Source organism: Lampris incognitus, chromosome 11, assembly GCF_029633865.1.
Source record: "Lampris incognitus isolate fLamInc1 chromosome 11, fLamInc1.hap2, whole genome shotgun sequence".
In the NCBI taxonomy this organism is placed as follows: domain Eukaryota; kingdom Metazoa; phylum Chordata; class Actinopteri; order Lampriformes; family Lampridae; genus Lampris; species Lampris incognitus.
Window position 1 is genome coordinate 21,065,372 of NC_079221.1, and position 22,325 is coordinate 21,087,696.

The 22,325-nt window shown below is 41.3% G+C and overlaps 1 protein-coding gene across 1 annotated transcript in view; it reads right to left on the reverse strand.

The window, feature by feature from the left end:
• The window catches only part of ctdsp1 (CTD (carboxy-terminal domain, RNA polymerase II, polypeptide A) small phosphatase 1), a 34,072-nt gene that overhangs the window by 10,161 nt on the left and 1,586 nt on the right, over window positions 1-22,325 (reverse strand). The window contains exons 2-3 of the mRNA XM_056289276.1: window positions 6,493-6,644; window positions 1,611-1,712 (exon numbers count right to left, since the gene is read on the reverse strand). Of these exons, the coding sequence (XP_056145251.1) occupies window positions 1,611-1,712; window positions 6,493-6,644 (254 nt within the window). The remainder of the gene's footprint in view (window positions 1-1,610; window positions 1,713-6,492; window positions 6,645-22,325) is intronic.

The window sequence follows — 22,325 nt, forward strand, 5'->3', positions numbered from 1 at the left end:
TTGTTCTTTGAGAGGATGTTGCACGTCTCCCTTCCCCATTGGACGTCGAGCATGTGATGTGCATGACGAGGCAGTAAATGGTATGTCCTTTCCTGAATAGCTTTATTGACAGCTAATGATTGCTTATGACATGAAACAGGCTTGTAATGTCTCAATAAGAATTTACTTGGCTCACAGGATTATTTTGCTCCTTATATAAATACACACACACACACACACACACACACACATTGATGGCTAGTGGCGATATTGAGTGGATGGGCTAAGCTACAACAGCATCACATCTGTGATACCAAGTTACAGCAATGACACTATATACCTTGTCATAGCACGTGGTCTACAACAACACCATAGAGAAGTACCCACAGGAATGGCCTGATGCCAAAAAACTCTGTATCTATAGCTCTCTCTCTTTCGCTCTAACTCACACATGCACACATGCACGCATGCACATACGCATGCACACACACACACACACACACACACACACACAGTTCCCTTATTTTGTAGGATAAATGTTTCAAATCCACAATTCCTTGTTGAGTCCAGGCCGCGCCTCCTCCAAAAAGCAACCGTGGGGCACAGAAAGAGTATTCTTAGCTACACTTGCCAATGGCCAGTCCTTTCGTTGAAACCAAGTAACAATAAACTTATGATTTCCCCTTTCACTCCCTGTGCATCCGCTGTCATTTGTCAAAAGTCAGCGGCCTGAGGACTGAATGAATAGAGCCAAAATGATCGGCAAATCAGGGGGGGCATCACGACGCCTGTCACTCATTCACTACCAAGATGAAGGGAAGCTGATGCTGTTGTGTTTGGGCTGTAAAAAATAAGCCCAGTTAGATACAGCTTGTGTTTTTCTTGTGACTAATTGGTGCTGTTGCTGCTCTAGGTTCCACCTACATTTAAAACAATCTGTTCTAAGCTTTTTAACAATAATTTTATCATCTTCATTGTAAAAGATAGGGATGGCTTAGCTCTGTTAGCCCATTTATACCAGCCACCCCGTGTGTGTGTGTGTGTGTGTGTGTGTGTGTGTGTGTGTGTGTGTGTGTGTGTGTGAAATTTAACAATGAGTATTAAGAAAACTGACATTAATAATCTCTTCTGAACACTCACTTTGTCATGTAATTCCCATGTCTACAAACCCATCTTTTCAGGCAAGCATTTTTAAAGCACCCCAACCCTGCCTTCTGTTTCGTTTCATTTCTAGCTTGGTCTGTTACTCCCTCTGCCATGTTTTAGATTCACTCAGTTTTATTTTATGTATTTATTCATATCGTGTGTATTGAGTGTAAAGCACTTTTTAACTGTATGTTTTTAAAAGTGTTATATAAATAGAATTTTGCTTGCTTGCTTACTTTATGGGTAGGGGTTACAAGCAGCACACACACACACACACACACACACACACACACACACACACACACACAGACACACACACACACACACAGACACACACACACACACACACACACACCCACGAAGCATGGCTCATACTTGATTAACTGTGCAATGTAAGTGAAGATGTTTGAATACTGGTGTCATGAGTAGCAGTACGAAATCAATCCAGTATGGGGTGAGAAAGTAGGCCACACTGCCAAGCTTACCTTGAATGAACTATGCACTAGTGTTTCATCCAGATCAATCACCACGCAAATCTTCCCTGCATCCTTTGACTTAATCTGTGGGAGCAGTGGCTTTGCCGGAACCTGAAGAAAATCACAATCACAAATTACAGAGTTAAGAAATTACAGGATGCTCAGTGAGGGCATGTCTAAAATGTGACATAGAATGTCCACATGATTGGTTTCAGCCTTTAGAAATTACCATCTCAATTTGTAGTACCACAACACACATTGTTTGTGTATTTCTTTTGCTTGAGAGATTGCTACAGTTGGGTTGCAGTGGATTGTGTTCATGAGCAGACATAAGAAACCTCTGACCCCACAGCTGCCACTCTGTTGATGGAGCATGTAAACATCACCACAACATGTCAAGTGCCTGACTGTGGGCCATCTCTTCCCTCAACAACTGTTCAGGGCTCAGTGTTTGTGAAACTGACTCCATCATTGAAAGGAGTTGGCTTGACCCAACAAGGCCTTTAACATTGGGCAGTTCCTGTATTCATGTCTCCCTGTAGAGTAAATTACCATGTCTTGAAGGGCATTAGTGTATGTATTTTGGTGTGACACAAATACCCACCAATCTGTCAGGCCATATCCTCCTCTGGTATTAGTGTTTGCCACACATTTGATTCAGTGCTAACATGCAGCCATGGCTGGTAATAAATTCTAAGTGGAGAAAAAACTAGACCAACATTTATCATGATATGTGTCCTGACACCTGGATAAATGAAAAACATACATTTATATAGGCCCTTTTCACATCCACCCCAGTGCTTAACAGCTAAGGTGCCAAGATCTTATAATACCTGCTCTTCGGGTGGAATGCAGTACTCGCATTCACACGTGTCAGTGGATTCATCTTCTCTCTCCTCGTCCTCCCAGTCCTTGTCATATTCACTGGCTTCATTTTCCTCAACGTTCTTGACATATGCATTCTTCCCCCCTTGTTTAACATCTTCTGAAACTACACTATGAATAATATCAAGAGGAGGCCTTGTTTCTCTGGATATTTCCTCTGACCAAGAGTCTGACATTTGCTTACGGACTGTTATTTCCTCAGTAGAGAGATTGGCTAGAGTATCACTCAGATCAATAACATCCGTTATCCCACTTCTAGCATCCTCCGTTAGCAGAGAAAATGCATCCTCTTTCTCCCCTTCCCCAGTGCAACCTATGGTATTCCCACTGCATTCAAATGCACTCCCATAAGCTTTTCCGCAGAGTGTCATATCATATATGCTTCCTTCCACCCCAAATCCATTCACCCCCTGATTGATGGATGATTGGATGCTTCTTATTTGATATGCATAGTATTCTTCAACACCTCGGTGGCACATTTCTTCCTCTTCTGTGAGTGACCAATATGGCTCCTTCTCTGAACACGCAATAAATACTTGGTCTTTATTCTCATATAACGTATAACGAGGCTCGTCACTTGGGTCCTCTTTGACTTCTAAGTCCTTATGTTTATCTCCAGTGATGGTTTCCTGGTACTGATCAATAGGAGACGTATTGTCAATAGCAGACGTGTAATTCTGAGTGCCACAAACATAATCCTCATATGCGTCACCTTCAACAGAGATGTCCTCTGCACAAGGTGCATACATATTGTCCTTGTTAATACAGATCTCACAGGCGTCACCTTCAACACATTTTTCTTCACAGATGTGGGCCTCAGACATCGTGGCTAATCTAACAAAGCTTTCATCATTTTCCTCTTCATTATTAACAGCACAAGCCTCTTCATATAATGCAGACACTTTGACAACTGCAGATTCATTTTCTTCAGCAAAGTCCAGTTCAACTTCTGCTGCTGTCCATTCTTCAGGTTGTTCCTCTGAGCCATAAAATGAGATCTCATCAGAAGCATCACAGACCTCAGGTGCCACCGTCTCATAAACCTCATCACAATCAGAGTCTTCACAAGAATCATAAGAAGTATCAGCTATACTTAAAGAGGTTTCCTCTTCAGTTTGCTCATGCCTGTATGCATTTTTCGCATGGAGTTTCTTTGTCTCCAATTCTTTGACGTTAAGGTGGTCATGAATATCTCCACCCTCAAAACAGGAAACATATGACCGTCTTGGTACAAAAGTATGTCCATAATAGTCACCTCTATCAAAGAAGTCAAAGTAGTCCTCAATAACTATATCACTGATGGCAGCTTTGTTTTGATCATTAACACTTGCGTTGCTTTCCATCACTTCCTCATCATCTTCGAAAGAGTCCCACTGAGTACGGTCATCACTGGAATCCTCCGGAGCACACTTGTCGGATTCCCCAGAAGAATCAGTGCAAGGCTCAGAGGGAACGCTGCCATCAGGGCAGGTTTCGAAGGATTTGCTTTCAGTCGAAGAGTATTCTGAGCAGCCATCCTCAGTGCAAAGCTCAGAACAGTGGTCCAACAATATGTTCATCTCATCAACAAGCTCATCATGCTCAGCAAAGGTCTTATCAGGATCACACTGCTCAAAAGTCTCATATTGTTGATTTCCTTCATACTCTTCACTTGTTTCAGCAGTTTCATAGAGATTGTCATCAGCCACCTTGCAGCGCTCAGTGGATGTATCATATTCAGGGGTGTGCTGAAAGCTTTCTTCAGCAAGCTGGATTTCCTCACAGTGTCTGCTGCTAACATATGTGACACATTTTCTTCCATCATGATCAACTTGAAGTGTGTTGAAATGCAAAGGATTTTCCTCTTCAAATACTAAATTGCAAGACAGTTCCTCGTTGATGTCCAAATACTCTGAAATTTCCGTTTGCTGAGTCTTTAATTCAAGTGCATAGTTTTCGCTTACATCTTCCGTGCATTCATTTTGACTTTTATTTTCATAATGCTCACAAAGTCCAGTACCAAAATTAAATGAATCCAGTGATGCTGATTTTTCAGGCATTAAATCAGACAGTTCATATTGTTCCAAAGCATCACATTCTCTTAATTCAAGCTCATAATCATAGCACCCAACCTGCTGATCAGAAGGCTTGCACTGTTGTATTAAATCGAGCTGTTCAATACAAACAGGAATGAATTCAGACATTTCATATTGCCCAAAAGCTTCATAGTTCACTGTTGATTTGTCTGGCTCATACTCAAGGGAATCAGACTCTGGATCAGAAGGCTTACATTGTTGGGATACCTGGAGGTGTTGTGTGCACTGTTCACAGCATCGGCTAAATTCAGAAGCCAAGCCATGCTTAGCACGGTGCTCAGAGGACGTGCAAGGTTTAAAACACTCACGGTGTTGAGCGCATTTGTCAAATGGTTTACTTAACCCTAGAGTCTCGCACTGATCATTGTTCTGATCGAGTTCAAAAGATTCCTCACTTGTTGAATATTGCCCAAAGCTCTCAGAAAGCCCATTGCAAAATGCACAGGAATTAATGTCATCTGCAAAATCTTCATTAACGTTGCATTGGTCAGCACAAAGTATGGAAGGGTCCATCTCTCTACTGACAAATTTCTGCTCAGCATATTCCACAAGTTTGCAACTTCCCTTTGAAGGCTTGGTTAAACCTTTGGCTTCTGATGGTTCAGGGACGTGGCAGTTTTCAGCAGGCATGACTAATGTGGATGTCTTCCCTTCTCCAGAAACTTGAATTTGCGCAGAAGTTTCAAGGTACATGGGGAGGAGTATTTCTCCAGCAGAACTTTTATCATTCAGAGTTGAAGAACTGCTCCATGCATTGTGTCAGGGACTTGTTCTCTCTAGAGATCCTAAATGGTCCACGTCCAAGTGGCTTGCTAGTGTCTGTGAGGTCTGCTGAGAGTGGATTTTCACACGGCTGGTGGGGGGAGTCACTGAGACCATGACCCGCCTTAGAGAGAAGCAACAGCAGCAGCACACACACGCTGACATGACAGGGGGTCACAACCAACACTGAGACTAACACTTGACTCGCCCCCTTCTGCAGAAGACCAAGCAATTTATTTTGGGGCCTCAGAAAGCCGTGACAAATAACTCCTGGAATATCAAATCTCTATAAAAAGCTTAAGTAAGTAAGGCATAAATTTGAAACTGACACTTGAGAACATCTTGAGCATTTGATCCTCAGTTCATGATTGCAAATGGCCATGTATTTTCCAAGCTTGTGCTCAATAAAAGTATGGGTATTGTTAATTGACCACATACTTAATGTGAAGGATCAGTATTTTGTCACCTCTTGTTGAACAAGCTCTGATGTCTAAACTTATCTTAACATAGCACATGACTCATGCATATTAATTAGTGCGTTATCCAATGGTTTTCCAATTTGATCTCTCTCTCTCTCTCTCTCTCTCTCTCTCTCTCTCTCTATCTATCTATCTATCTATCTATCTATCTATCTATCTATCTATCTATCTATCTATCTATTTATCTAGGGAAGGCCATAATGAGTGCTTTTTTAATAACTTCCTGCTACACACTTATGCTGTTACAAATACAATTTATCCTATACCAGCTCAATCCAACCAAAGTCTTTTACTCCTAGTCATTTGCTGTAAATCTGGGTGAAAATCAGCAGTGTTTCTCTCCTATTTATTCATCACAGACTTTCCTAAACCAAAAAGCAGAGGGTCCAAGGCCCGCTTCTATAACGTCTGGACTACCGCCATCTGTCTTATGAGACATGGTTGTCTTGATGGATGTTTGGACATAGAGTACTCTTCATCTGTGCAATGCAATCGTTTCCTGACTCAGAGATGCATCCGCAACATGAAAGGACTTGTGCAAAGAAAAACATGTGTTGCTGATCATGTGGCTATCAATCACTGCAGACCATGGGCTGCTAAAAGACCACGGAGAGGGAGAGCGAGGGATAGTCACTATTGCAGTAAAGGGCAAAAGTGAAAGAGAGATGCTGGACAAAAAGAACTGCTTACTTTTGACAGGGTCCCATTTTCCTCGATCAATAAGGGGGCGTTGTTATTTACTGGAGGTGGCTCAGTTTCCTTGTGACACAGACAGCAGAAGAGACTGCTGAAAATACCTCGGCTGCGAGGCTTCTTTAATGGAGTGCATACTGCATTGGCACCTACAACAGTGTGAGAGAGAAATACAGACAGACAGGTGGAGAGCGGAAAAGTAAGACACATGAGGAGGGGTATGTCAATACCTGTATGACAGAATTATGTTGTCCTCATATTGCCTGACTGTAGCTATTTTTGGTTCATGACAAAGAGTTAAAAAGTGTTGCATAACAAGGTATAGGTGCAAATTTTAGTCACAGAAATAGAAATGCCAAGAGTGAGGAGTTGAAAACATTGTGAGGTTTGCGGGTCACTTTCATATGCCATACTTGTGGAGCGCCATGTTTAACACCAGATGAAATATCAAAGAAAGCTGAGTCAGTTAATCTGGACACAACATTTATTGAGAGAAACATTTCATCACTTATCTAAGTGACCTCTTCAATCTAAAATGACTACAGGTTTCCCCACCCTTATAAATAATACAGTGGCATAACGACTGAAACCAATGATTGGTTTCATATGCAAATAGGCGTGAGCATTAACTAGAGTTTCAATGTCTACTATTCACAGAGGATTTGGGAATGTTTGCAATCACAGCATTGTACGATGGTGACAGATACATTACCACCGAAACCAATGACCAGTTTCATGTGCAAATATGGGTGTGGCCATTAAGTAGAGTTTGGATGGCCCTGAGTGGTGAAACATATCTGTCAATAAACGTTGTACCCAGATGAACTGATTCAACCTTGATTTTCTTAATTGGATTATTGAGCATGCATCAAATCTATCTGCATATGATACCGATCGTTGGTTTCGGTCGTTATGCCACTGTATTGTTTATAGGGGTGGGGACACCTGCAATCAGCTTAGACTGAAGAGGTCACTTAGTTGAGCGATGAAATGTATCTGTCAATAAAAGTTGTGTCCTGATGAACTGATTCAACTTCCTTTGATGGTCTTACCTGGATTATTGAGCATGCATGCAAAAGACAGCAGATGAAATACTTTGTTCAAAATAACTATTAAGATATGAATTAAATGACAAGTGTTCATTTTGTTACATTTTTGCTTCCTGTTAACCTCATATGCAACTGGACCTCACAAATAATTTTCCATCTCACAAAGCAATTTCATATGTTGGCATCCCTAACAGAATAGTGGTTAGTATCGTTTTTGTTCTTAAAGATTATATTTAGTTAGATTGGCAAGGGGAATGACATTGTAGTAAAACTAGACAAAACAACCTGAAATAATGTAATAAGATGACGATAAACCTTTTTCACAGTTGGGGGGTTCACACACAAATAGTCACTCCCACTCTCTTTCTTGCGGTACACTTGGAAAAACATTATTTTACAACTGGATCAAAACAATGTTGCACACTTTTCCCTGTTTTCTCATAAACCTGTAAAGGAATGAAGGTTATAAAAAAAAGTCCAGGTAAATGGAAATGGGACACTGAAAAGCATGTCAGGTAAATATCCTCACTGGGTAGTAGGGCATAACATTCACTTTTCACAAAATTTCATTTGTGCGCACGCACGCACACACACGCACACACGCAAATTAATGTTGTTGCAGTTCAACTTACACAACCTTCACCAGAGCCCATGAACAACTAATGTATAACAAGGTCAGAGGATATATTCCTACTAGATAATCACAATACTGTATTGCAATTAATAGATATCCAATCGTACTGAGTGGGTGGCACCATAACAACTCTTCTTTTATCTAGGGTTTACTGAGGTCAAAGGTCTATGACATGGGATCTAAAACTATAGCACAAGCTCTCTTAGTGGTACTCAGAGACACTACAAGTAACACTGGCAAAGGAGAGACAACAATGTTGAGCAATTCCACACAGTTAAGGGTCTAAAAAATGTGTGATACTAAAGCTGTTTGCGCAAAACACTTTAAAAAAAATCACCGTTTAGACAGTTTGGATCATTGTATTCAAGGACCAGATCCAAAACATTTCTCCCTTTTTTTCCCCCTCAAAATCTCACCTCGTTGTTGAGTGATTCTTAACAATACCAGCAAAGCGCTGAGTAGATGGTGAGCCATGCCTGGCTTCTGTATAGTGCTTGGTCATAGCATAGTCTATGTTAATTGTTCTTACGGCAGTTTTGTGTGCTGAAATGCACAGCTTTAGAGTATATTTTTTGGTTCACATATGCCAGTCCATGTGGGCATGTCAACATATAAAGGACATGGGTAGAGTCACAATTTATCTGTTGACAAATTGGAATTGTTTTATGTTTGAATGACTTTATATCTTCTGTGTTGTTTCATGTGCACCCTCCACATATTAGCAGCCACAGGGTCATCCAGGGTCACCTTTCTATGCACCAAAATACATGTTACAGTGGGAACTCTTCTAATTGAAAAAAGCAGTCAATGTATATCTTGTAGGAAGGCTAAAACTAGCGAAATATACAAATGTTTTTTTTGTGACAAGTGAATATTCCACCATATTTTATGTACTGTAACGTTCATGGATAAGTAGACACATTGGTCCCTGACTAACGGGTCGGACCCTTTAGTCGACTGGTTAATGTTGCCGCTTGTGGAGTGGGCGATACGGGTTCGCATCCCGACTGTGGCAGTTCCCGGACTGCCCCCTGAATTCGCTACAGCATGGATTTCTCTTACCAGGGAGGGTTTGAGCTTCAGACTAAACAGAATACATGAGTTGACCCTCTCAGTTGCCCAGTCTCTTTAAAAGCAACTAAAAAAGAGGGGGTTTGCTGCAAAGTTTCCAACTATTTCCAGTTAAACTTCCAACTAAGTTTCAAACTATCTTAAGGACAAAGTGTTTCACTGGAAAACGTGATTTGGCCACATTTGAAGGAACTGACACAGCTTTTGAACTTGCAAATTGCATTATGGATCGTCATGCAAATGCTTAGTCATCTGATGAGTTAGAAATCAACCTATTCTATAACTCCTATAAGGATTTCCTTATCTGATGTGAGGGTCTAAGGACAGGATGTTGTGTTGCTGTAAAGACCGTTGAGGCAAATTTGTAATTTGTGATATTGGGCTATACAAATAAAATTGACTTGACTTGACTATTCTCGAGGAAAGAATCGTTTTTTCTTATAAAAGAACCTCAAAGAAGGTTGAATCACTTCATCTGGATACAACATTTATTGACAGATATGTTTCATCACTCAACTAAGTGACATCTTCAGTCTAAAGTGACTGCAGGTATCCCCACCCTTATAAACATCCATCCATCCATCCTTTATCTGAACTGCTTATCCTGCTGTCAGGGTCGCGCGGATGCTGGAGCCTATTCCAGCAGTCATTGGGCGGCAGCTAGGGACACACCCTGGACAGGCCGCCAGGCCATCACAGGGCCACCACACACACACACATACACATTCATACCTGGGGACGATTTATTATGGCCAATTCACCTGACTTACATGTCTTTGGACTGTGGGAGGAAACCGGAGCCCCTGGAGGAAACCCACGCAGACACGGGGAGAACATGCTAACTCCACACAGAGGACAACCCGGGACAACCCACCAAGGTTGGACTACCCCGGACCCAGGACCTTCTTGCTGTGAGGCGACCGCACTAACCACTGCGCCACCGTGCCGCCCCCTTATAAACAACACAGTACAATAGACCCTTTTACAGTTGGCAAACAGTGATCACGTGATTTAGTATGCACACATTTTTGCAGCAAAAAATTGATTTTATTATTTGCGACCATACAATTGTATGCTATAACCTCTTATTTATGCTACAATATAACTTCTATTTGTTATGATAGCCACTTGTGTATTTATCTAGACTCATTTTTTTTGCTTGTAGCCACAATCTTCACCTCTTTGCATTGAATGGTCTTTTCCCCAATGGAATGCGGTAAAAACTAATACCTTTAGTTTTGCTAGACCTGTTCTGGCAACCCACAACACAACAAGATGACATTTTAAAAATGTAAATATCAATCGATCAAAAAACCACTTGCACTCTGCATTGAATGGAGATGGAGAAGTTGCCTTTTTTGCTGCCAAAATGTCCGCGCATACGACATTTTTCATATACAAATATGGGTTTGACCATTAACTAGAGTCTCGATGGCCATGTGTACTATACACAGAGGATTTGGGAATAGTTACAAGATGGTGACAGATGTACTCTCCCCTCAGTCCAGGGATGGTCGTTCCCTCTTAACATATAGATGGCCCCTAACCCTCTGTGAATAGTACACATGGCCTTTGAAACTCTAATTAATGGTCACACCCATATTTGCATATGAAACTGGTCGTTGGTTTCGGTCATTATGTAACTGTATTGTACTGTATTGTTTATAAGGGTGGAGATACCTGCAGTCAGTTTAGACTGAAGATGTCACTTAGGTGAGGGATGAAACATATCTGTCAATAAACGTTGTATCCAGATTAACTGATTCAACCTTCTTAGCTATTGTTACCTGGATTATTGAGCATGCATCAAGACACTTATTGAAAGATTCAAGAGATTCAAGATTCTTTGTTACATCTCGTTAAGAGAGCATTTTAAAAAAGACAGGGATGAGCTTTAAACCCTTCAAATTGTGCCACTCTACTACATGACAACAGTGTTGTATATTATATAGACAGCTCAATAACAGCTGGGACAAAGTTCAGAATTGTAACTCTATAATAAACATGCATTCTTTTATCAGAAACGTCCAGCTAGCATTTTAGGAATACAGCCCTTGCCATCCAGGGACACACTGTTCTTTGGTAAACACATGCGAGAGAAGGCACCATGTCAGCTGGTGGCCGAGTGATGAGAGCCGGTCTTTAGAAGAAACAAATCTGACAAATTAGTTGACGTAAGACGACTGCTCAGAGCTGTCAGCATGAGACATTAGTACGCTACTCAGACAACACTGAATCTGTCCCCCCAGCATGGGACATATCATGGACCCATCAACTTCCCTTTGTGGCGTACGTGTGCCATCATTGCCAACCTGTGCCAACCTGGTTGGAAAGACCATAGTTGGGGTGGGGATCAAGGACTACACAAGACGTTTGTACCACTGGAAAGTGTGGTTGCCTGATAGATAATGTAACTAGGCAATAGTAATAATTTGGGGGAAAAAAATGAAAATAATTTAAATTCATCTGTAACATGAAGAGAGAGAGAGCCTGTGTCAGAGATGTATGGATAAAAAAGACAGAAACAGGCTCCGTGGATGACGCTAGCAATTTTATAATTGTCAACTGTCCTAGCTAGAGATATTTCACTGAAAATGAACTAAAATGCAATGAAACAACACACTACATTCCTTGAGTATTACTTGTTTTGGTTTCATTGCTAAACATTTGCTAGCAACATGTCTTGATGATGCTGACAGCAGTAACCCATAATGAATGATAAAGGTTTTTAAGTAATTTATTCAGCAAGTCTGTTTCCAAACACAGTGGCTAGGTGTTACCCATAATGTTGAATTAAGTCAAGTCAAGTAGGTTTTATTTGTCCCCAGAGGGGCAATTGTTGTGTAGCAGCGGTAACATTTTAAACACACAAACACTCCACAGAACACATAAGGCAAATGAATACAAATAAATACAACTTATAGTGAGGAGACGAAAGCCAACAAAAAGCAATGCAACAGTAAACAGCGTTTACATTACAGTGTTTTACCAAGGTCGAGCTGGTATTACCTTACTATTGGAGTTTAGCAGTGAAATGGCTGAGGGAATGAAGGAGTGTGTGTATCTATTGGTTTTGACTACTGGGCATTTGAAGCAGGAACCAGAAGGCAAGATCTGAAACTCTAGGTACAGGGGTGGGTGCTGTCAGACAGGATGGATTCCGCTTTCCTTACCATCTGCTTGTTATATAAATCAGACAGACTTTTCTGTTTCTCTTTCTGTTAAATCACATTGTCTTTACTTTCAATTATCTTTCAGCTACTAACATAACATACATAGTTGGCTGTTTGAAATGCTCAACCCAAATCATTATATATATGCGTTTTTTTCTGGAAACCATCCATGGGGTTGTTGATAAAAGTGCTCAACAAATGAGGAGCGGAATATTAAGATAGATGTAGTCCTGCATATATATATACATTTTGTGTGTGTATATATGTGTGTGTAATGAATTGGCTTTTTCCAATACATATTTTCGGAGACTGTTTTCTACATTTCTTCACCTTAATTGTTGTATGTCACTGAGCAATTTACTGCAAAGCTTTCATCTAAAGCACATCAAAACATAAATAAATAAATTATATATATATATATATATATATATATATATATATATATATATATATATATAATTTTTTTTTTACTAACCTTTTATAAACAGACTTCACCGTCATCCCTAAACAGCTATGAACTACTTTAGATCATAATTTTCAACTCTCGATTGGCCTGCTTAATGTTTTTTTCAAAACATACGAAAGTGGACTAAGCCACTGGAGAATAGTCAAACAGTCGGGGCATGCTTGTTGGGGCATACTTGTCTTGCTCCTAAGCTGAAACGTTTATGTGCAAACATGTGTGAGGGAACTGGGCAGGTGAAACTACAAGTGTTAAAAAACATCATGCTGCTCGGTGCATAAGCTCTTCTGATATTACACTTCAGAGAGCTTAAAATAGCCTGCAAGAACAACTGCTGACAGCGGTTAATGATGGGACTCCATGTATATATAGCCCCGTGTACACACCAGGCCATAAACGGAGTCGCAAACAAAACCTTTTTGTGTCACCTACAACCCACAGAGGAAACGGCTAAGCTGTGTGTTGATCTGGTGCACGTGCATGTGCCTAAGTGCCCAGGCTCAAAATGAATTCAATTAAAAGTGAAGACAATGGAACAGAAGTGGTGCTGGGTCTTTGTGGTAGTCACAAACAGATGCTCTTTGGTTACTTAAGGTGAACGTTTAAATTTAAAATGTATTTATTTTACATGGCAACACATTGCTGATTTTAAATGTATATATTGCCATGTAAAATAAAGACATTAATTTTGCACAAACCATATGGTGTGCCTTGGATCCTTTTTGAAGGAAACCTGCATTTTACATTTTCGATTGAGACCATATTCCACCCATGCAATGAGCCCTTCACAAGATGGAATATGAACTAAACTAAAACTGAGAAGCTGTGTGCTCAGCAAGATGATATCATCCTTCACACTCGGGGGTGATCATATCTACATCACAAACATTAACATAAACAGGATCCCAGGGCGGCGCAGACAGTTAGGGATTCTAGGATGGCTCCTTACACTATGTGGGAGAGTCCAAGATAAGAGGAATCAACAAGTCCACACCAAATTACCAATGCGATTCTGGTTTAATTAATGTTTTCAACAAATTATGAGAATGTGGCAGTACACACAATGTCTCTCTAGGACAATGTGAGGTTAAGTTTCCATCTGAAACAGTGATAAAATATAAAATTTATAGGATCATTTCTTCTTCTTTTTGTCTATTTGACAATCAACATGCAACTTTTGCAAAGTAATACACTAACCAAGTGTGATAGAATTAGCTGAGTGTGTGCTTTATATCTGAGGACCCCTACTGTGCAAGAATTAAGAATCATTAAAGGTATGGTTTTAAGTTAACAACAAATTATTAACTAAGCTGTTATTCTTCATGGACAACTGTCAAAAATGCAAACAATTTTGGGGCTGTTCAAATGATTCCCAAACATTTATGATTATGATCTGCAGGATGCAAAGCTCCAAAACCGGGCTCAGGTAAAGCTCCACAAGTGTCACAGAGAAACTGCGACTTTGAATGCAACAAGTGCATTTACCAAACAACACGTTACAGTCTCAGCCCTTATGCCCTTCTTACAAAGCAACCGTTACAGTCTCAGCCCTTATGCCTTTCTTACAAAGCAACCTGAATACCTTTGTAAAGCACTTAAAGTGAACTCAAATTTCATTTCCATTGTGCCAAGTTACTGATTATTATTATTATTATTATTATTATTTTGTTCTTTGTTTGCTCTATCTGCAAACCACTCTTTTTCAACTGGCACTAGCGTGGTGAGCTAAATCCTAATTGAACTTGACTTACCCCTAAATGTTCCTAAACTCAGGCTGACACATAATTACACAGCGTAATTAATGGTGGTGCAGACTTCTTTACATTGCTTGCATTTCTTCAGAGGAGCTTTGACACTGATAATGAGGTTAGAGCATTTTTAAGGGGCAGTGACAACCCCCTTCTACATCAGCATGTTCAGGCTGCTTAGTTAAAAGCAGGCTAAAATCTGGGTGCCTCTATTCCTATCCAGACACAGAAAGAATGGGGCCTCCCGTGACCGACTTTCCATCACTTCGACACTTGATACACTGGCACAATTTGACAACTTGCTTCACACCACTGAAGTGGCATAGCAGTTCAGGGCAGCAAGGCTGAGGGGGAGGCAGTTCTGTGTTGATGCTTTTTTTTCTCTTTTTTTTTTGACCTCAATAAGAATAAGACGACTTTTTAAATTTTCAATCTGACTATACGTATCGTTATTTACTGTTAATAAGTCCCATGACACAAGTCTTACGTAGCCTATTTTTGAATTGGAACAGGTGAGAGCAAGTATGAGAAATCTGACCTAGTAGCTGGTGCACATTGTGCATTAAAATAAACTAACAATGCATGGAGTAAAACTTATAATAAAGACTGTGTGCAATATTTACAGCGGTATCTTGATCGCAATTAAGCATTCTGCAGATTATACATTTTTTTGTGCTAAGTATGCCATCAAGCGTACGATTCAAACTTGAGGAATCATAAGGATGTAAATAATAATACAAGTTCAGTTACTTCACAACTTTTCAAGAAATTCTGACACCCAACTTCATGAAATCTAAAGTTGCAAAATACTGTCTATTTGATTGCAGAAGTTCAGTGTGAAATAAACAAAGGGCTGAACAGAGTTCCCCCTCCGCTTTCTCTCTCTGGCCCCTCTCTTCTGGAATGCAGCCATGTCCTGGGCTCATGACCTTTGGCCAAAAGGAAGTGATTCAAGAGCAGGGAAATTATTACTTGGCCAGTACTGCCACCCTCTGACCATACAGTGTTACAGTACTTCACATTGATATGCAGCATCTGAGATGAGTTCAGAGCTAACTAATTGGCTTTCTTTATCCAGATCCCCTCTGAGGGTAGCAGTTTTCTCCCGACATCCACCATTAATTCTCCTACTGCAGTGCAGCAAGGGTAAAAACAAACAAAAAAAAAGAAATGAAAAATATTCAGCAACATCTAATAGTATTGTCAATCTTTGATTTTATGCGGCTTTGTATAGTTTCGCAGGTATGTATAATTTGATTTTAAACTATGATATGATTTGAAATGGGTAGCTAATTGGCTGATCGTATGGCTCCGTTATTCAGTATATGACCAAAATTGTTTCACTGAGGACATTTGTCCTCATTTCCTTACACATTGGTCACAATGGCGTATTCTTTCTCTTTGTACCAGCACCCCCACCATCATTTACATATGAAAACCACATCTTTTGAATTAAATATAAGAGGTAGGCTTTCCTCAGACAACCACTGACTCTATGCACATGAATGAAAGGTTTAATCTTAGCTTTCCATCAATACCTACCCTAGAGTCAATCAGGACACATGTTGTTACCATATTTCCTCGCCTATCCTTTCCTCTAGTCTCTTCATGTCCACTCCTTCTTCCTTCAGCCCCTCTGGTCTCTCATAGTCTTTTCATGTCCACTCCTTCTGCCTTCATCCCCTCTGGTCTCTCACTTGCCTCTCCTCCAATCTGAACCCTCTCGTCTCCTTCTTCACCTCTATCGTCTATGGTCAGACTCTTCCTCTGCTCTTTCCTCCTCCTCATCAGTGAAACCTCTAATATGACTGTCCTGTACTGCGTGTGACTGCTTTGTCAATATTTAGGCACCAATTAATAAAATCACATTTCAAAAGAGATAAGATATAGGTTGCTCAGCCATCAACTGTAGCTCAATCAATAAAATCCTTGCACAACATTTAACCGCAAGTCTACTACTACTACTACTACTTTTGGCTGCTCCCGTTAGGGGTCACCACAGCAGATCATCTGTTTCCATTTCTTCCTGTCCTCTGCATCTTCCTCTGTCACACCAGCCACCTGCATGTCTTCTCTCACCACATCCATAAACCTCCTCTTCAGCCTTCCTCTTCTCCTCTTCCCTGGCAACTCCATATTCAGCATCCTTCTCCCAATATACCCAGCATCTCTCCTCCACACATGTCCAAGCCATCTCAATCTTACCTCTCTCGCTTTGTCTCCAAACCATCCAACCTGAACTGTCCCTCTAATATAATTGTTCCTAATCCTGTTCTTCTTCGTCACTCCCAATGAAAATCTTAAAAAAAAAATTGTTTTGTTTTTTAATTTGACCACAAGTCAAGCTAAATTTATAAAAGCAAATGGCACAGCAGTCTCAACTACCTACCTGTCCCCACCCACAATGTAGCACTAGGCAACACCTGCACAAACCATTTTTTTCCCCCAACATCCATTACCAGGAGCCCAACTACTTTCAGCAAAGCTCTTCTTTACATGATACATTTCAAGCATTCATAATTGGACATAAACTGATACAACCAAAGTCTTCCACTGTTGTCCACCTAGCAGCCAGAGCAGTGCTAATGTTGTTTGAGTGCCTTGCTCAAAGACACCTTGATCTACTACCACTTTCGGCTGCTCCCGTTAGGGGTCACCACAGTGGATCATCCGTTTCCATTTCTTCCCGTCTTCTGCGTCTTCCTCTGTCACACCAGCCACCTGCATGTCTTCCCTCACCACATCCATAAACCTCCTCTTTGGCCTTCCTCTTCTCCTCTTCCCTGGCAGCTCCATATTCAGCATCCTTCTCCCAATATACTCAGCCTCTCTCCTCCACACATGTCCAAGCCATCTCAATCTTGCCTCTCTTGCTTTGTCTCCAAACTGTCCAACCTGAGCGGTCCCTCTAATATAATCGTTCCTAATCCTGTCCTTCTTCGTTACTCCCAGTGAAAATCTTAGCATCTTCAACTCTGCCACCTCCAGCTCCGCCTCCTGTCTTTTCGTCAGTGCCACTGTCTCCAAACCATATAACATAGCTGGTCTCACAACCATCTTGTAAACTTTCCCTTTAACTCTTGCTGATACCCTTCTGTCGCAAATCACTCCTGACACACTTCTCCACCCACTCCAACCTGCCTGCACTCTCTTTTTCACCTCTCTACTGCACTCCCCGTTACTTTGGACAGCTGACCCCAAGTATTTAAACTCAAATGCCTTTGTCACCTCCACTCCTTGCATCCTGGCCATTCCACTGTCCTCTCTCTCATTCACGCATAGGTATTCTGTCTTGCTCCTACTGACTTTCATTCCTCTTCTCTCCAGCGCATACCTCCACCTCTCCAGGCTCTCCTCAACCTGCACCCTACTCTCACTACAGATCACAATGTCATCCGCGAACATCATCGTCCATGGAGACTCCTGCCTGATCTTGTCCGTCAACCTGTCCATCACCATTGCAAACAAGAAAGGGCTCAGAGCCGATCCTTGATGTAATCCCACCTCCATCTTGAACCCATCTGTCATTCCAACCGCACACCTCACCACTGTCACACTGCCCTCATACGTATCCTGCACCACTCCTACATACTTCTCTGCAACTCCTGACTTCCTCATACAATACCACACCTCCTCTCTCGGCACTCTGTCATAAGCTTTCTCTAAATCTACAAAGACACAATGCAACTCTTTCTGGCCTTCTCTATACTTCTCAATCAACATTCTCAAAGCAAACATCGCATCTGTGGTGCTCTTTCGTGGCATGAACCCATACTGCTGCTCGCTGATCATCACCTCTCCTCTTAACCTAGCTTCTATTACTCTTTCCCAAATCTTCATGCTGTGGCTGATTAACTTTATACCTCTGTAGTTGTTACAGTTCTGCACATCGCCCTTGTTCTTGAAAATCGGTACCAGTATGCTTCTTCTCCACTCCTCAGGCATCCTCTCACTTTCCAGGATTGTGTTAAACAATCTAGTTAAAAACTCTACTGCCATCTCTCCTAAACATCTCCATGCCTCCACAGGTATGTCATCAGGACCAACTGCCTTTCCACTCTTCATCCTCTTCATAGCTGCCCTCACTTCCTCCTTGCTAATCCGCTGAACTTCCTGATTCACTATCCCTACATCATCCAACCTTCTCTCTCTCTCATTTTCTTCATTCATCAGCCCCTCAAAGTACTCCTTCCACCTTCTTAGCACACTCTCCTCGCTTGTCAGCACATTTCCATCTCTATCCTTGATCGCCCTAACTTGCTGCACATCCTTTGCAGCTTGGTCCCTCTGTCTAGCCAATCGGTACAAGTCCTTTTCTCCTTCCTTAGTGTCTAATCTGTCATACAACTCACCATACGCCTTTTCCTTTGCCTTTGCCACCTCTCTCTTTGCTTTACGCTGCATCTCCTTGTACTCCTGTCTACTTTCTTCATCTCTCTTACTATCCCACTTCTTCTTTGCCAACCTTTTCCTCTGTATAATTTGCTGTACTTCCTCATTCCACCACCAAGTCTCCTTGTCTTCCTTCCTCTGTCCTGATGACACACCAAGTACCTTCCTAGCTGTCTCCCTCACTATTTCTGCAGTGGTTGTCCAGCCATCTGGCAACTTTTCACTACCACCCAGTGCCTGTCTTAACTCCTGCCTGAACTCCACACAACAGTCTTCTTTCTTCAAATTCCACCATTTGATCTTCGGCTGTGTCTTAACTCGCTTCCTCTTCTTGGTCTCCAAAGTCATCCTACAGACCACCATCCGATGCTGCCTAGCTACGTTCTCCCCTGTCACCATCTTGCAGTCTCCAATCCCTTTTAGATGGCGCCTTCTACATAAGATATAGTCCACCTGTGTGCACTTTCCTCCACTCTTGTATGTCACCCTGTGTTCCTCCCTCTTCTTGAAATATGTATTCACCACAGCCATTTCCATCCTTTTCGCAAAATCGACCACCATCTGTCCTTCCACATTTCTCTTCTTGACTCCATACCTTCCCATCACCTCCTCATCACCTCTGTTCCCTTCACCAACATGTCCATTGAAGTCCGCTCCAATCACCACTCTCTCCTCCTTGGGTACCCTCTCCACCATGTCGTCCAACTCACTCCAGAATTCTTCTTTTTCATCCATCTCACACCCAACTGCTCAAAGGCACCTTGATAATGGTTGCATAATGGTTGCCAAGTCGAGGAAAGGCAGAGCACATGGAGAGAATACAGGGATTTTTTTTTTGTTCATTATTTATCCTTATTAACATTGAGCAACAGCACTTGATCTCCACATGAACCCCACCAAACTGACAATGGGCAAGTCTTGCTATATACGCCAATGATGTATAGGGAAATCCAGTCAGCAACTGTCCACATGAAACCTACGTCCCAACCGAGAGTGGAGGCAAGAGTGTAGTTCAGCTAAAAGTCTGTTGGAAGTGCTCAACCAAAAAATACTGACCTTAGAAGAAGTCAGCGCATCCAAAAATAAAATATTAGGGCATAACATTCAGTTTTAACTAAATCTAATTTATGCACACACACACACACACACACACACACACACACACACACACACACACACACACACACACACACACACAAACAATAATGCTGTTGCATTTCGGTTTACACAATCTTCACCACGGACGATGAACAACTAAGGTCAGAGGATATATTCCTACTAGATAATCACAATATTGTATTGCAATCAATAGAAAACCAATCATATTGAGTGGAGGGCACCATAACAACTCTTTTTATCTGGGGCTTACTGAGGTCAAAGGTCTACGACATGGGTTCTGAAACTATAGCACAAGCACTCTTGGTACTCAGAGACACTACTAGTAACACTGGCAAAGGAGAGAAGGCAATGTTAAGCAACCCCACGCAGTTAAGGGTCTACAAAATTTGTGATACTAAAGCTGTTTGCAAAAAACACTTAAAAAAATCATAATTTAGACAGTTTGGATCATTGTATTTAGGGACCAGATCCAAAACATTTCTTTGTGCCAGTTTTCTTTTTTCTTTCTTTCCAAAATCTCACCCCGTTGTTGTTGAGTGATTCTTACAATCCCAGCAAAGCGCTGAGTAGATGGTGAGCCATGTCTGGCTTCTGTATAGTGCTTGGTCATAGCATAGTCTATGTTAATTTTTCTTACAGCAGTTTTGTGTGCTGAAATGCACAGCTTTAGAGTATTTTTTTGGCTCACATATGCCACTCCATGTGGGCATGTCAACATATAAAGGACATGGGTAGTAGAGTCACAATTTATTTGTTGACAAATTCGAATTGTTTTATGTTTGAATGACATTATATCTTCTGTGTTGTTTCATGTGCATCCTCCACATAATTAGCAGCCACAATTTTATACAGAGTCACCTTTCTATGCACCAAAATACATTTTACGGTGGGAACTCTTCTAATTGAAAAAAAAAAGCAGTTAAGCTGTATCTGTAGGCTAAAACTGAAGGATGTAAAAATGTTTTAGTAGGGGGTTTTTTTCCGGAGGGGGGTGACAAGTGTACAGTGTTACCTGAAAGTTTGTGAACCCTTTAGAATTGTATATATTTCTGCATAAATATGACCTAAAACATCATCAGATTTTCACACAAGTCCTAAAGTAGAGAAAGAGAACCCAATTAAACAAATGAGACAAACATATTATACTAGGTCATTTATTTATTGAGGAAAATGATCCAATATTACATATCTGTGAATGGCAAAAGTATGTGAACTTTTGCTTTCAGTATCTCGTGTGACCCCCCCCCCCCTTGTGCAGCAATAATTGCAAACGTTTCAGGTAACTGTTGATCAGTCCTGCACATCAGCTTGGAGGCATTTTAGCCCATTCCTCCGTACAGGACAGCTTCAACTCTGGGGTGTTGGTGGGTTTCCTCACATGAACTGCTCGCTGCAGGTCCTTCCACAACATTTCGATTGGATTAAGGTCAGGACTTTGACTTGGCCATCCCAAAACATTAAACTTTATTCTTCTTTAGCCATTCTTTGGTAGAACGACTTGTGTGCTTAGGGTCGTTGTCTTGCTGCATGACCCATGTTCTCTTGAGATTCAGTTCACAGAGAGATGTCCTGACATTTTCTTAAAGAATTCGCTGGTATAATTCAGAATTCATTGTTCCATGCTGGCCCAGATGCAGCAAAACAGGCCCAAACCATGATACCACCACCACCATGTTTCACAGATGGGATACGGTTCTTATGCTGAAATGCAGTGTTTTCCTTTCTCCAGATGTAACGCTTCTCATTTAAACCAAAATTTCTATTTTGGTCTCATCCGTCCACAAATCCCCCCCCCCCCCCATAGCCTTCTGGCTTGTCCACTTGATCTTTAGCAAACTGCAGACGGGCAGCAATGTTCTTTTTGGAGAGCAGTGGCTTTCTCCTTGCAACCCTGCCATGCACACCATTGTTGTTCAGTTTGCTCCTGATGGTGGACTCATGAACATTAACATTAGCCAATGTGAGAGGACTTTAGTTGCTTAGAAGTTACCCTGGGTTCCTTTGTGATCTGGCTGACTATTATACACCTTGCTTTTGGAGTGATCTCTGATGGTCGACCACTCCTGGGGAGGGTAACAATGGCCTTGAATTTCCTCCATTTGTACACAATTTGTCTGACTGTGGATTAGCGGCGTCCAAACTCTGTAGAGGTGGTTTTGTAACCTTTTCCAGCCTGATGAG